Here is a 16,442-nt window from a genome sequence, read left to right on the forward strand (position 1 = left end):
CCAGCACTCTTGAATTTCAGCAATTCTTTTCCCATTCATACACTCTACAATATTAAACACGACTCATTTATTCATGAAGTGTAAAAGGCTGTCGGTGCTGTAGGGCTGACATGGAGGAACATCTTGAGAGTCAAAGGTTTTTGGATTAAAGAAATATGAATTTTCTTGCGCTGTGACCTACAACAACGCTGTGACCAGGCCCCTTTTTCTTGTAGGTGTGTCCTGCAAAAGGTCATTTCAGAGCTTTTGCATGAGTCCGATTTATCATGGCTCTTAAAATCGGGCCTCTTACACAGACATCCTGGCATTTTCCATGCATTAATCGTGCTGCTAAGTGGCCTGTATCCCACAGGAATTCCTGTGTTTGAGTTGTCGCAGGGATGGGAGGGCCAGTTCCCATTTCAGTGTTTCCCCCTTTATCCTGATCCCGCCATGTCCAGGCTGCACATCAGAGCAGGACACCGCAGCCAGTAGTAAACAATGTGGCTGTGTGTGTGTTTGTGTGTGTGAACGCTGCTGCAGGAACGTGTGATTCTGCTTCTGAAGAAAAAGTCTGCGCACATACATACATACATATATTTATACTGTACACACTGCAGTGTGAGTAAAAACAGAATATGGAGTGTGCAGAAACCTGCAGCTGTACTTTAAATACTTATTTCTTAATTTAATCCTAATTATACGTAGCTATATGGCCTTTAGTAAACATTCAGTCATCGTGCACTCGTTTGCAAATGAATGTCATGTGTAGTAAAATCCTTCATACAGTCCTGCGTTTCACAAAGTGTTGAACTGGAAGTGATTTTCATTACAGAAACCCCCCGCTGTGTTTTCAAATGTCAGCTGTAGTGTGAGGGTCCATGATAACAAAGGGCCTCTGCTGTGTGTGCAATAATGTTAAAGGTTGGGTTCACTCAAACAGCACAAGAACTGTGTTGTACTTTCTGTTCCTTTAGTCGTCCATGCGGATAGTTTTGGATAGAGACATTTCATATATCTTTGATTACAGTTTTCATACTTTTCATAAAATACTCTACTTTTATGATGATTATGTGGATTAAGTTGTTTTCCTAGAAAAGACACATTGCTTTTGAGTTTTTCAAATGTAATCTTCAATTGCAATTTCAAACTCTTCTACTGCTTCAGGGTGGCAATCAGAGTTTCAAGCCAGCATTAATAAGAGAAAATATGTTTTTGGCTGAACTGAATCTGTTTTTCATTCAATCCAAACTGTTTCTTTCACAGATCAACTTCCTCATCTTTGTCCACATCATCAAAATACTCGTGTCAAAACTTCGAGCGCATCAAATGAGATACACAGATTATAAATTCAGGTGAGTTCAGACTTCAGAGCAGGTTTTTCTCTTTGCATTAGATTGTTCTCTCTTCTCACTCGTGCTTTCTCTCTCATCACGTCTGTCTCAGGTTGGCTAAGTCGACGCTGACTCTGATCCCTCTGCTGGGTATCCACCAGGTGGTCTTCATCTTCGTGACGGACGAGTCGACCATGACCACCATCGGTCTGCGTCTCACCAAGCTCTTCATCGACCTCTTCTTCTCCTCCTTCCAGGTTCGGACGAACTTAACCGAAGCATCTTTGAATGTTTCATGGGCAAAGACCACGGCTTTTATGAAATAACTCAGCATCGTCACTCAGTGTAGCGAGAATATCCGGCTTCAGGGCTAACAGGGTGAATCAGTTTTGAGTTAGCCGCTGACTCAGGGATCTTGAGACACTGTTGAGGCATTTTATGGGTCCATGATTCCCTCTGTTTATCCTGCACTTAGACAAAATGTGTTTGGGGGAGAGATGAGAGAGCTGAGCACCACAGAAGATGGATAGACATGCCTCATTAGGATAAAACACCAAGTTTAAAGCATCGACTTTGTTCTCAAATTTGAGTCGAACAAGATTAATTGGAAGTCTCACAACCGCCGCTGAGAATTCATTTATCTCCTCATCAAATCCAAATCAACATTCATGCTGCAGCAAACTGACAGCAAAGCACTAAAGTTACATTAAAGCGTGTTCAGTGATCTGTTCAGAAGTCTGAGTTTCCCCTCCCCCAGATATTTTGCAAAGTGCAATGTTTACATTTGTGTCAGAAGGGATTACATTAACATAATGTCCTATCTGCGCTGCTAACTGGCTGCATCATGCTGTGACATAACAACACTGACCTTTTGGCTGCGGGGACATTTTCAGATTACAGCGAACCAACAGGGGAAAAATTGGCTTGATTGATTGAGCCACAGGGAGAGGAGGAGGCAGCAAGAATGCCACAGTTCAACTTAAGACAGAATAAACTCTATAATAACATTTTAACACTGAAATTAATGCTTATATGCAGGTTTTTAAGCACGTCCGTTGAGAGTTGCACATTTATATTTTCAACTTCAGTCTGTCTTTAAACTTCAGGCAAGACTGAATGATGTCTGAGTGCTGCTTGAAGTGAGAATTACTTATGCGCCAACGTCCTAGCGCACGTTATAGCATCACGTCAACATCGCATCGATAAACACCCTTTTGATTTTCAAAATAAAGTGTTATTGCATTTTGTATCTGTCATGATCATGTTAATCTAGGGTGCTGACTCAGTACTGTTGTCTCCACAGGGTCTCTTGGTGGCCATCTTGTACTGCTTTGTCAACAAAGAAGTGAGTCTCCTCATTAGCATGACGAAAACACAATTCCTGATACAGATCCAGCATTTTGAGCAGTGGTATCGGTATCCGAACAACCCTAAAAAGCACCTTCATCAACTCGACTTTTCTCCTTTTCCCTGTCGTCTCCGTCCTCTCTTCAGGTGCAGTCCGAGATCCTGAAGAAGTGGAAGCGCTGGAAGCTCGGGAGGAACATCGAGGAGGAGTACCGCCACACGTACAGCAATACCCCAAACACCAAGACAGGCAGCCTGTTGAACCACGTCCCTCGACTGCCTCATCTCCCAGACATCGCCAAAACCTCCACCCCGGCCTGCACGCCCGAGGAGAGGCACATGCTTGTGGCCGGATGCCACAACGGCGTGGTCCACAGTAAGGAGGACGACCAGTGCACCTCGCCGCTGCACAAGGGAACCATCAGCAACTGCACCCTGGTGGAGGACATCGGCCTCATGGACAAGGTGCAGTGTTACGAGGGTCAGCGGGAGAACGTGGAGAGCCACCTGTGACAGGCTCCTGTAACGAGAACGTGATGGATAAAGTTGGAGGGCGTTCAGCTCTCATCAGGCTCTGACATACTGCCGTGGGTGGCTGTGAAGAGCTGGGCTGTCTCTGTCAGAGGGATCAGCGTGACTGGGAGACTGAGCACGGTCAGCCCTCTCCACAGCCTGAGAACGAACGCGGCGGGCGTCCACGCTGAAATGTCTAATGTGCTGTGAGCCGTCGTGAATGGACTTCTGTGGATGTTTGTGCGATACTGAGAGAAACTGATGCGTGTTGAGCAACAGCATCTGAAGGCAGATAAAGCCATGTAAAATAACAAGAAAACCTCAAATGACAACAACGGAAACAAAAAAAGACACAGGGTCCTCGCTCGAGCCTCGGCTTTTATTTGTGCTGTGTATCAAATGTGTGTTTTGTGGTACTGGAGCTTAAAGACAAACTGGACATTGAACTGCATACAGGCAAAAAACAAGTGACACAAGAGCAGGTGTTAGAGAACAGAGTCAACGCTTCTTTCTTCTTGTTTTTTTTCGCTTTGCTATTACTTTAATGAAGATGTACAGAAGAAGAAGAAGCTCTCTGCTGACTGTACCTCAGACATTAAGGTGACCACAGCGTTGTTTCAAGGCTCTGTTGGATATTTGGCAGCTGCTCTCACCGGGTCATTCCTGGCTCACATGTACAGTAGACATTTAAAAAAAAAAAAAAAAGGTCCAGAGATGGTATGTGATGAATTATAAATAAGCTAAAAACGATCACCGCTTGACACACTTAAGTGTTTTACAATAAAAATAGATCTTTTTCGATACTGCTGAGGGCTACTGTGTAAATGTGCGGTAAAGGTGTGTTTCCAAAGGGAATAGTTGCAAATCTGTGCCATTGAATATGTTTTTTCTTTCCCCCCTTCTCGTCGGGATGTTGTCTGACTCACACGCCTCGGCGTATTATTTGAATTTCTAACACAGTGGTGCACTCGGCCCCCCTTGGGACGAACGCTGATAGGGGAGACCATGCACTCAAATCAAGACTAAAAATATGCAGCGACTGTAGAAGCCTCACATGCATGAAGTATGAGTCTAACACTGTGACTCAAAATAACACGTGTTTTTCACGTTAAGTATAGGCTGTCGTGCATGCAGATTGCGCAGATTTAGTGAGCTTCACTTATAAATTGTGTGAGTCATCACATCTGTGTCTGTATCCATTGTGCAACAAAAGGCCAAACTCAGTGACTGCATGCCAGAGGTGGGAAGTAACAAAGTACAAATCCTTTGTTACTGTACTTAAGTTTTTCAGGTATCTGTACTTTACTTGAGTATTTATTTTACTTTTCCTCACACACGTATCTGTACTTTCTACTCCTCACGTTTTTCAAAAACAGGCTCGTTACTTTAGTTTTAATGCATTTGAGCGGAATTATCGATTATTTTTTATTTTGCCTCGTTGCACGCCGGCTTCCCAACATCACGAGGCTGATTTTAACCTTGAAGTGCAGCGTTAGTGTCTCGTATGTGCAGAGACGCTGCAGCTCTCTGCCTGGATTTTCTTATTTTCTCAATCAATCAACAATCGACTACCTTTGCGGTGCGTTCAGGAACAGCTGGGACAAATCCTGCTGATTCTACCTTTAAGTTTAATAGCCTTTGCAAAGAAACAGCCGGTAGAAATGAGGAACACTTTTTTACTTTGATACTTTGAGTACATTTCAGAGCCTGTACTTTATTACTTTTACTTGAGTAAAGAAGTTGAATCAGTTCTTCTTCTTCCTCTTTTTTTTTTTTTATTACACAAGTATCTGTACGTACTGAGTAAAGAATGTGTGTACTTTTACCACCTCTGCTGCATGCGGCCCAGTTACTCCACAGACAGTGTTTTTATTATTCAGAACAAAACTCTGCAGCCTAAAAAGAAGTTGAACAAAACCTCTCCAGGAAGCGTTCGAGTGTCGACGAAAGCTAAATGAGCAGCGGTACACTCGCTTCTGAACGCATTCATTTTTAAAGAAGGGAGGCCTCCTGCCGAGCATTCATTAATCTTTGAGTTTTCGCCAGAACTAACTTGACTTTGTATGTATGACTATTTGCACAATGTTAATTTATAATTGGTAAATACTGTGTGTGTGTACATGTGTTTATACAGGTGATTTATTTGATTGCTGTCGATATATTTCATATAACATATCCGTGCGAGTGTGTGTGTGTGTTCAAGTATATTTTCAGGTCGGTATGAATGTGTGTAGTTTCAGTATTTGTTGATGTGTTACAGTAGGATGAATCATTGGGTTGATATAAAGCAGCGCAACAGGCTTCACACAGAGGTCAGAGATGATAAGTCTCTCGGGTATTCAGTAACATAACATTCTCAGACGTCAGGCCTATGTAAGGCACGAGGACGACACAGCTCTGTTTTATTATGGAGGCTGTGCGAGCGCGATTCCCACAGAGATGAATTAGAGCACGACAGCGACGTCGAGCTTGTCATCCAGATAATAGCTCTGCATTTACACTTCAGCCAGGTGCTGGTGTTGGAAAAATAAATTGCAGGCCGAGTCTGTTTTTCATCAGCGTCTGTCGAGGATTGCAATTGAGCAGGTGGATACTCGGAAACCGAGCGTGACGCACACGTTGGCGCTGCTGCTGCTGCCCGGAGGCGAATCTGCAGAGAGATATTCAGATGTTGACACGGAAACAAAGGAATGTTGTGCACCTTGAGTAAAATAGTATTTAGCAGAGTATATAAGTATATTGCTGATTTTATTTCCAACTAATACATGTATTTTTAAGCTGTGACCATGTATGTGTTTTTTTCGAAGCCAGCAGCTTGGGTCACTCCCCGTTTCTGGACCAAAGTGGTTCTGTCTGAATGTATTCTTTAAGAGGCCCCGATTTCCTTTTTACTTTCTCTTAAAGGTGGTTATGTACAGTATATTTTCTGTCAGTGAAAAGCTGATTGAGTTCATGTGTGTACAGTTCATCATATATTGTGTGCGCTTATCAAACTCTGTCCAAATGGTGAAAGAATAAATTACAGTGTACGTGAAAAGAGGATTTTTAACTGTGCGTCTTTTGTTTCGGTTGAACGTTCATCGCGATAACAGAGAAAGCGTGTGCGGCTCTGGACTTGTTGGTGATGCCGGCTGCAGCAGGCTGTCCTTCCGGTCGGCTGAATGCCAGCCTGGCTTACAGGAGAGGTGAGTATTGATTCCACCTCAGGGGTCAGGCTGCTGTTTGTGAGCACTCTCAGTTCATTTTTTGGGGCCAGTGGAAAAGGTCAGCTCACACTCACTTATAAAAACTGCCATGTTACGGCTTAAGGTGCCAGTATACTCCCGTCAGAGCGGCTTTATCAGATGACCCTCTTCACTTCATTAGTCCGAGCTGCGTCCAACCATCTCTGTAACTTTCAGAAACAGTGAATCCAACCTTGATGAAGACTGGAACTTCTCTCTCCAGCTCTGTTTGTTCATTTATCAACTATTTGTGGCGCTTTTAATTAGTACAACCGAGTGCACCGCCATGAATAGCTTCCAGGCGAGACTGTGTTTAGTCGATATGTCTCCCACTTCTCTATGACGGATGGCCTTGAGTGTGGGCGTTGGTAACAACTATAATGAGTCCTACGAGCTAATTCGTTCTTATGGCGGTCGCTGCCAGCAGGGCATCGTGTGTAATAGCTGAGAAATCAACGACTCAAAGGTCTTAACAACGAGTAGAGGACGCCTTCGTACAGTATAACTTACTTTAACGTTATATTAGTTTGCGCTACTGACGCTTCATGTCCAGACCAATTCACACACTCATGAGTAAAGCATTAAGCATATAAACAAGGAGCTTTACGCTTACCTGAGTATGTCAGCTCAACGATTACAACAACAAGAATAAATCAAAACTGAAGCAAGCAAGGCTAAACACGGAGTCACGATCATCGTTCTGACAGAGGGGGAAAACCTGTCCTGCAACTTCACAAGGGCGTTGCAAAGTAACACTAATCTGTGAAACATTTTGTAGATCCATGCTGATACAAAGACAGCAGGTAAACCACATGAACTGACGGCCTGGTGGCCTTACTGTTGTCAGCTGTCAGTCAACGACAACTGACAGATTCCCTCAGGGGAGCGAATCTGAGGGTCTAAGGGTCACACATGATATAATATTGTTTGGCAAATCACATCGGCATAAATCCCAAGGGGACGGGGGGAGGCGTGACCTTTGCCTCCCCAGTATATCCCTGTAAACACAACCACCAGAATTCGTAGTAGCAACATAGTTTTCCTTAGCTTATATTATATTTGTTCTTTGTCAGTGAATAACTTCCAATACAGCTGATTTCTCTCTTTCAGCAGTACGATGTTCATTGTGGGGACAAATACTTCTACAATGTGTTTTCTCATGTGTGCATCAAAAAATGTTGACCACAGATTTAAACCAAAACTGTGTCCAGAGTCCAGATCGCTGCATCGTCTGGGCTGCTCTCAAACTTTTGGGGTTTTGGCTTTGAAACGTCTGCCTCTTCACAGCATCACAGATCCCACAATAAAACATTTAACGTTATTGATGTAAGCCGTTAAAGGTTCTCACTTTCAAAAGGCTCGTAATTAATTGCGGCAATTTGTAGCAGCTATTATTATTTCTTGCCAAAACGATCTCTTCTCGACTGCTTCTTCAGCAGCGTGTGATTAATGAAAGAAAACTATGTATTTAAACTGGAGACGTCCAGTGACAGCGACTACATTTCTGATCTAATAGCAGCCCTGCCAACAAACAAAGAAACAAAATACATCCCTCCAGAATATCTAATTGCGATAACTGACGTGTCCTTGTTTGCCTTAACAGCTAATTACATACAGGATGTTGTTTACCGAGTTTGGCTCCCTTTAAGAAAAGACCACAGCAGCTTCTTTCAGCATGGAACAATTTAACATCCTTGGGGTATAACGGGATGGGAAGTGGTGGAAATAGCGTCTTTTCTGCTCTCCGTAATGCACAAGAAGCGGGTAAAGGTCAGTAGATGGGTATAGGTCAGTAGTGTTTATGGTGTCTCCCTGAGGACTGTGGACTGGCCTCGTGTCCTCATGTGGACAGGTTGGACGGCTGCGAGGCTCCCGTGCCATCATCCGTTTCCCAGCTGGCGAAGGACGAGGGCGACTGAATGAATATTTAACATCCATGTTTCTCTCCGAGCCACCAAGCTACTTTAAATCCTATATGTCTGACAGCTGCGCACGCAAGTATGACTGAATTAGTTAGCGCTGCGAGGGGAACTCTGACATGTGCTTTGGGCCATGAGTAAAAATTAAATCACAACGGATTACATCAGTGTCACCCATCACCGGATATTACAAACTATAGTCATGGATGAGATTTTAGTGTCTTCTTGATGTCAAAGTACTTCTGGATTTCATCTGAGGAAGGGGTCGTGTTGTTTTGGTTGCTTGTCACTTTAAAGATTTAGGTTTAAATGCAAAATGTAATCAACAAATAGATGTAATATTACAGTTGACGTTGTCATTAAATTGTGCAATCAGTGTTGAGGTGTCTGCTGTTATCGAAGCAGAAGATCTTAGAGCTTCTTCTTCCACCTCTGCTGAACGTGCAGCTGTTCAGAGCCGCCTTCGTTCTGCAGTTATGACTTTGCCAGAGCAGGAAATGCAAGAAAATATCAGATATCACACGTCAACATAAAAATGAAGACTGATCTGACGTGTGCCGCGGCGTCAGTTTTATACTGCTCCATCTCAGCGCCGTCGTCTTCCCTCCGTCTCTCCTCTCGTATCTCTGTTTGTCCAAGAGAGCATAAAACTGAAGAACAACAAAGAAAGTGAAAGACTGTTTCTTTACTTTCGGCTGCTTGGAAACAATCACAGGACACTATTGAATACATTGTGTGCTTATCTTAACTGCCCTCTGCCAACTCGTTTAAGCTATTGATCACTGTAAAGACTACGGAGCCATTAATTACCAGCCTCTTCTGTTGTCGTATAAATCTCCTGACCAGGCAGCTCCCATTCATCACACCACTCCACCCACGCTGAGCGAGCCCGAGCGCTGCCGCCGTCAGGAGCGGCTCATTCACACATAACAGAATTCACTTTACCTTTTGAACTAGTTTAACTTCACGTAAAAGTCAGAACATAAATAAACATCATATCACAATCACATGACACGTATACGATCTGACTTTCGTGCCCTGAAGAGGATGGCGTGATGGTGCGACAGCTGAACGACACCGCTGCCAAGTGAGAGATCATCAGCCTGAAACCACTGGATATTTTTAAGACGACGTCAGGACATTTCCCAGCCGCGCTCGTGGCAACAAAACTGGATATTTTTAGATCAAATGTAGGTGTTTTAAGCCAAAACATGATCGTTTCCTGACCCTAACCAATTCGGTTTCGTGCCTAAACCGAACCAAACCAGAACTAAGTTGTCACAACATAAAATAGAAAATTTAAACTAAAGAAATGTAAATTTGCAGTATTAGCTCTTGTTTGCAGAAACTTACATTGCAAACATTTATTCTGGTGCCATTTTTATACGCTGGTGTTCTCAGAGTTGAGACAGTGAAGTTACATTGAAAATAAAACTTCATTCTTCAGAGTAATCAGCTCCTTCGGCACATTAAGAGCAGCTGTGTTTGTAGAGTTTCCCCAAAAAGAAAACTGGCGATATTAATTCTTCTATTTAGGACTGTAGGCCATTTAGAAATGATCCTGAGTCCAAACAAAAACAATTAGATGAAGGAAGTAGATGCAGCATGAAGCCTTATTAATATATATGATTAGTTTTTGGAGTTTTGAAGTTGTAAATTAAAAGTAATTGCTTAATTTAAATGCACTCTGATGTAGTCGGTGTAGTACAAATGTTTGGCCTCGGCCTGTGAAAGCGTGCTGATGTGCAGAGCTCAACACAAACGCCACCCGATGTTAAAAGCGTGGACAGCTGCTCGGCTTAATTAGCATAATTTACTCTGTTTCGTAGAAGGAGGAGGACGAGAGGCGAGCGGACAGAGAGAGGCGCTGGTTCTGGTTAATGCATGAGCGTCATCAGTCAGGTTGTTGGAGCTCATTAGCAGCTTGAGAGGTCGCGTTATCGTCTCTCTCAAGCAGAGCAGAATCCCCCGAGTGCACTCACTCTGGGTCGAAGCAACACAATCTACTGAAGCTACTACATCATGTAACATGAGGAAGACCTTCTCAGCTTACACACACACACACAAACACACACACAATCACACACGCAGCCTCATCTGAGAGACACCCCTCGCCACGACCTAATAGTCTGGTCTCAAGCATGCCAAATTAAATCAACTAAATGTGCAATCAGATTATCGCCATCGAACACAGAAGAAGTTGAATAAATCCAATATCTGCGACAGTGTGGTGGTTGGAGCGGAAGCGCTGAGGCAGAGTTACTGACGTGGCTCTGGGTAAAGTCACTGGCCCGGATGGGAGTCTGATAACCAAACGCTTCCCTCAGAGGAAGATTAACAGAAGAGCTCTTGGTAAAAGGCCACTGCTGGTATTGAACAGTAGAAATGTCAATTTAAAATCTCCTTTAAAAGAATAGGATCAGGGGACGCTAACAACACGGACCCGGAGGTTCACGGAGGCTAAGTATCGGTGAAGATTTAGCTTATCATGCCAGCCTATCTGTGGTGCAAGCGAGAGTGAAGTGGGACGACAGAAACCTGCGATTATGAAACATATACAGCGTTTCTTTGCTCATTATATTTGCAGGAAATATCTGGTATCAGGTTGACGGAGAGGTCTCAGCAGTCCAGATGGATCTACCAGAGCATGTCCGTCTGCAAAAATGACTTTGAAGCATTGGACCATTTTCATACAATTGTTGACGTTTAACATTGTAAATTAATTTGAGAGTAACACGGCTATTGCCTGGAGGATTAACTGAAGCATTAATAAGCCTTATATGGCAGAAATATTAAAGGATAAGTTCATCCAAAAATGGAAATTCAGTCATAATCTCACACCCCACATGCAGATGGAAAGTCAGGTGAAGTTTCGTCGTCCACAAAACTTTTCTGGAGCTTCACGACTTTACTTTTTTCACCCTGTTTCTACTCTTTGTGGTAAGCTAAGCTACCCGGCTGCATGAGAGTGGTGTCAATCTTCTCGTCTAAACACGGAATCAGTCAGTCGCCACCTCAAAACTTTCAGTCTTACTTTAAACACTCGCCTCCATTTATTAATAATAATAAGAGGCTTTTTTTCTGCCGCGCTGCTCGATGATCATTTCCAGCGGAGATTAGAATAAAAACAGACATGTGGACTCGCAGCAGTTTACTCAAATTAGGGCTCAATAAAGCCCTGACGATGACCGGAAGACGATTTAAACACGCTATAATTGGCTCTTCAATCGCTTTCCTCCTGCTATTATGTAAAGGTCACTTATTCTCTTCTATTATGTGCTAAAGAAAAAAAAAATCCACGGATGGATTTGAACAATTTGTTCTTCCATAAGTGGTGAACGACTTGATAAATCTGACAGCTGACGGCTGTTATATAAAGCATTTAACAGCCGTTGACACTTCTCGCACTCGCTGATTCGTTCACTCTGATAGATATTAAGATAAAGTAATGATGGCGGTCAGACTGCGAGGAAAATAACTGTCATTTAGCCGTTAAGCTTTGTTCAGAAGCCCTTTGATCAGCCTGAGCAGCGTTACGTACATTTTTTCTTCAAATCTGAACTGCAAAATGCAAAAAGTAATCAAGCAGCGCTCGACTGGACACGTGAGGAGGGGTCGTGTGAGATGTGTACAGACAGGCAGAGCAGGACGTATTGTTTTAAGCCGCTGCTGAAAAGTGTGTCCACGATTCAAAGTGACAACAAAACTTCCTGATACTCCAAGGGCAGCCCCGCCTGAAGCACAGCGCCGCTCTGCTGTACGTAACTGTGCCCCGAATGAACTTCGTCCTTGTTTATCTGTCAGTCGGCCACTTCATGACTGCTGTGTTTCATCAGCAACTCAAGCAGCAACGAGGAGACGGATTCGTCCAAACTGAGTCCCAGCAGAGGCTTCAAGGTGAGGTCAGGAAGAAACTTCACCAGAATTAGAAAAGAGGAATGTTTTCCAGCGTTTTCTGTCTTCCTGGTTGAAAACGCCAACTTTGTCTTTTCACAAGTGAAGATCAGTTTCACATGTGAACTCAAAAACTGCCACATGTGGTCTGGACATTTTCACAAGTAGCTGTTGTTTTTTTGTTTTTTGTTTGTTTGTTTTTCATGTGGTGAAACATTTCCACATGTGACATTTAAATTTAAACATGTGAATTACATACAAACTCATACGATCGGCTTTTTTTCACATGAGGAGGAAAATGTGCACATTAATTTTGCTTCTTCACATGTGATCTCCATAGTATCACACATTTTCACATGTGAAACTAAAATGATGTCACCTATGAACTGGACATTTTCACAGGTAATTAGTTTTTTTCACATATAACGAAAATGTTCACTAAAATACACATATTCATGCGTTTGTTGTTTTTTCACATGTGGATTAGAATTTACACATGTGAAAACAAAACATGGCACAAATATATTTCCATGTGATCTATTTTCACATGTGAACAAACATTTTCACACGTGAAAAGGAAATGATATCACATGTGAACATTTTTACAAATTACTTGTGAACTAAAACTCTGACGTGAAAATTAAATAATGTTACATGTGAACTTGACATTTCCACCATTATAAATGACAATGACATTTATAAAATCATAAAATCACATGAAATCTTCTTCTTCACATGTGAATTCCACATTTTGACAACATGTGTTCAGTTATTTTCACATGTGAACAAAAAACACAACATGAGAAAAGAAAGTAGCGTCTCTGGACTGTACATTTTCTCACATATGAATGTAAGTTTACACTTGTGAAACTGACCGGGAACAAACCAGAGAAAGAGATTTAAATTCATTTTACACCACAGGATGCCTGTGGGCTGATTTCTACATATCATTTAGGCAAAAACACTCCATAAAACAGCGGTGAAGAAAAAACAAATGTGGCCCGGGCTTTCATCACATTGTAATAATTCAGATTTCTGGGTAGATGCGATGACGTGATTTACTCTGAATCGCAAAACCCTTTTCTGTAAAGGAAATTAGCAATTATGGTGAATGGCAAACGTCCCAAAGAATTTGGGAAGCCAAACGTGCAGTGCTGTTTTCAGGGATTTTGCTGTGGACCGACAGTAGCCATTATTGACTGGGCCACTGCCTAGTTTCCCTGAGCCACTGCTGCTCTCCTCGGGCAGTGCCAGGCGAACTACCAGACTGTCGGGCCTTTTCACAGACGGTGCTGAGCTCCCCTCAAACTCTTCATATCTGTTATCGCACTTCCTGAGGTCCCTCAAACGGCCCCGACCTCGACTAGAAGCAGTGACTCCGGCTGCATCCTTAACCGAGTCGTGACTTGAATAGACACATTTTCTCCTCTGCTCTCTGCAAGTTAGATCTAAAGCTTTACCGTCTGAGGTAATGAGAGGAAAATCACGCTCGCTTACACGTGTGCACATGCAGGATTTATACGGGACTAAATGATAAATGAAACATAAAAATACTCATCCTATTCAAAAGCCACGGAAATAGACTGTCAGTCTGACACCTTACTTTTCTCAAAGCTGAAAGTTCCTGTCAGAGATCGATCAATTACTCTCTTTAAATGAACCATGAAGTGGTTTTTCAGAGAAACTCTGAAAACCGTTCATAAAAGCCCGAACGACTGTGGACATAAAAGCTCGTCGAACGTGTCATTTAAATGCAGAAAGGGATCGGGATGTTTTTGAGATGAGAAAATTGGCAGAAAATGTCAAGAAGTAGTTTCAAAATCACCATTTTTTAAATCTTAGTTTTAATTGAGCAATTCACAGGTCTGTCTGTCGAACTTCAAACGTCTGTCAATGGTTGTGATCTGTTATAATCTTATGTATCTCTTATTAAACTTACATGTTACTGATTGTTAGTAATAATACATCTATTCTTTGCAGTTTTAGATCATATTCACATACATTTATACGACTAACAATACACTTCTGAAGGTTTTAACCTGGAACGTGGACTTGTATTACTACCCCTCGCACCTTCTTACACTTGCTGCTTACACTCCCTATTTAAAACCACACTACAGTGACATCATCACCATCGTTGGCTATTGAATTTCAGCCCCTTTCATAACTCATCAGAAATAAAACAGCTCGGCTCTTTAATATCCGTATCAGCGATGGATTTTCCTGCCTCCTGAAATCGATAAGCCTCGTGACCAGAAGCAGTTAAGCGTGACATCTCCACGACCTTCTTAATGGGACTCTGTGACCAGACTACGACCTTCTTATCACAGTGTCACGTCCGCGGATCCACCCCTCCTCGCCTGAAGGACCAAACGTAAGCTTCCTGTTCACGGTTTCATGACCTCCTTGATGGTCCTACTTAAAGAGTGAGCAAGAACATGTGATATGTCATTTTCTGCAGGAGCATCACGCTGCTCTGCAACCAGCTGTAGAAAACAGCTCCAGTGAACAGAAGCTGCCGGGAGATTAAAGCTGCACACTCATTTACGCAGCAGCCCGGTGAGTAAATCCTGATGTACGATGTAACACCCAACCCCCTGGTGGGAGAAATCAAACAAACCGAACTAACAAGTTAATGACGATCTGGTGGGAGTTGAACTACGCTAATCTACCGAGCAGGTGGTTTTAAGTAAAATACAAAAAAAATGAAGCTCTTCTTATAAATCCTCACTCCATGTTAGCAGGGTTGATGACTCCCCGGCAGCTCTGGGGACACAGGAGTGTTGCAGACAGTGATAGCCTGACTGAGACGCTCCACAGAGAGTTCATTCAGAGATGTGTTTCAATCAGATGTTTTCAGCAGCGTCTGGTCGAACATGATTCACCATCTGCTCTCCGAAGAAGAAGAAGAAGAAGAAGTGAGCAAACTATTCAAAGTTAAACTTGCTGCTGCGACTCCTAAACCACAACAAACGGTAAATTACAGTAGATTATCTGAAAATAGAAAACCACACGATATCACAAAGGTCATTAACTTGATTGAAACATATAACATAACTTGCTTTTTGAGTGTGAATCTGTTTATTTAGCGTTTACAAGTTGTGTTACGTTCCCATCCTTCGAGGTACGGACGCAGGTTCAAATGTTTTTATCCAAAGAGGGGAATCAGGAGAGCCTGTCTCGTGAAAATGGAAAGAACATAATTCATCTTTAAGCCATTTCATTCCATTCTCTGTGTAATCCATCGAGTATAAGACCCCATGATTTCAAAACAAGCTTTCGCCCCTCACCACGAAGCCACATCCTCCGACCACAGGCTCCTCTCTCGGTGGTTGGCATCTGCCGTCTCTGCCTACAAGCCTCCATAATCTGAAGAATAAGAAAGATTAGTCTGCTCATCTGAGACGTGTACCGTTTTATCCCTGATCCCACCTGCAATTTCAGCTGAATGCAGGAGGACTTCAGTATCTGTCCACCCGACCTTCTTATTCCACAGTAGGAGCACTCATGTTGCACGGACGGCTCCTCAACACTGATGTATGTTATTACCGTGATAACAGCATGTCCGTGTTCGGCCCACTTGGAGAAAAGTGTATGTGCATATATACAGCTTCGTACTTTCTAAACCTCACAAACTAGAACCAGACCAGAAAAAAATGAATCACTCTGATGGATTTGTGTTGTTTGTGTCACATGATGGTGGCAATAGCAATGTGCTGATGCATGTCGCTTGACATCACAGCTGTTCTTTGGATTTACATCAGCATACTAACATGCACAATAACAATGCTGACATGCTAACTTTAGCTGATTAGCGCTAAACACAAAGTCATTCATTCATACCTACACTGCACTCTGAAAAGGTCTGTTTCCATTCTGCAGATATCTGCTCTGTAGTCTGGTGGTGTGGCAGTGGATACTCCTGTATTGCTTGCCGATGACCAGTGGAAAGTACCAGCGACAGGCTTTTCCTCCTTTGTTCCCATCATAATAAGACTAAAGCTAGCAGCCAAAATAATTGTAAATATGGATTGTAATGATCTTTTTGCACAGTTGACACATTTCACAGGATAAGTGGAAGTTGGTAGATCTCAAGAAGTCAGGGGATAGCCAAAGCAATTAGGGGTTTATCCTCTGGGGACCAGATCTGTACCAAAAGTCCACGTCAATCCATCTAATAGTTGTTCTGCTATTTAAGTCTGGACCAGAGTGGTTCACCAACAGACCAACAT

At 42.7% G+C, this 16,442-nt stretch overlaps 1 protein-coding gene across 2 annotated transcripts in view; it reads left to right on the forward strand.

The window, feature by feature from the left end:
• gcgra (glucagon receptor a) overlaps nt 1-4,265 on the forward strand; it is a 39,968-nt gene extending 35,703 nt beyond the window's left edge. For both annotated transcript variants that reach the window (XM_084370638.1, XM_084370639.1), the window contains exons 11-14: nt 1,246-1,334; nt 1,426-1,570; nt 2,617-2,658; nt 2,808-4,265. In XM_084370638.1, coding sequence (XP_084226764.1) covers nt 1,246-1,334; nt 1,426-1,570; nt 2,617-2,658; nt 2,808-3,173 — 642 coding nt within the window. In that variant the 3' untranslated portion in view covers nt 3,174-4,265. The remainder of the gene's footprint in view (nt 1-1,245; nt 1,335-1,425; nt 1,571-2,616; nt 2,659-2,807) is intronic.
• Nucleotides 4,266-16,442: the final 12,177 nt, after the last annotated feature.

This window comes from Pagrus pagrus (assembly GCF_965226575.1).
Source record: "Pagrus pagrus genome assembly, chromosome: 13".
Classification (NCBI taxonomy): domain Eukaryota; kingdom Metazoa; phylum Chordata; class Actinopteri; order Spariformes; family Sparidae; genus Pagrus; species Pagrus pagrus.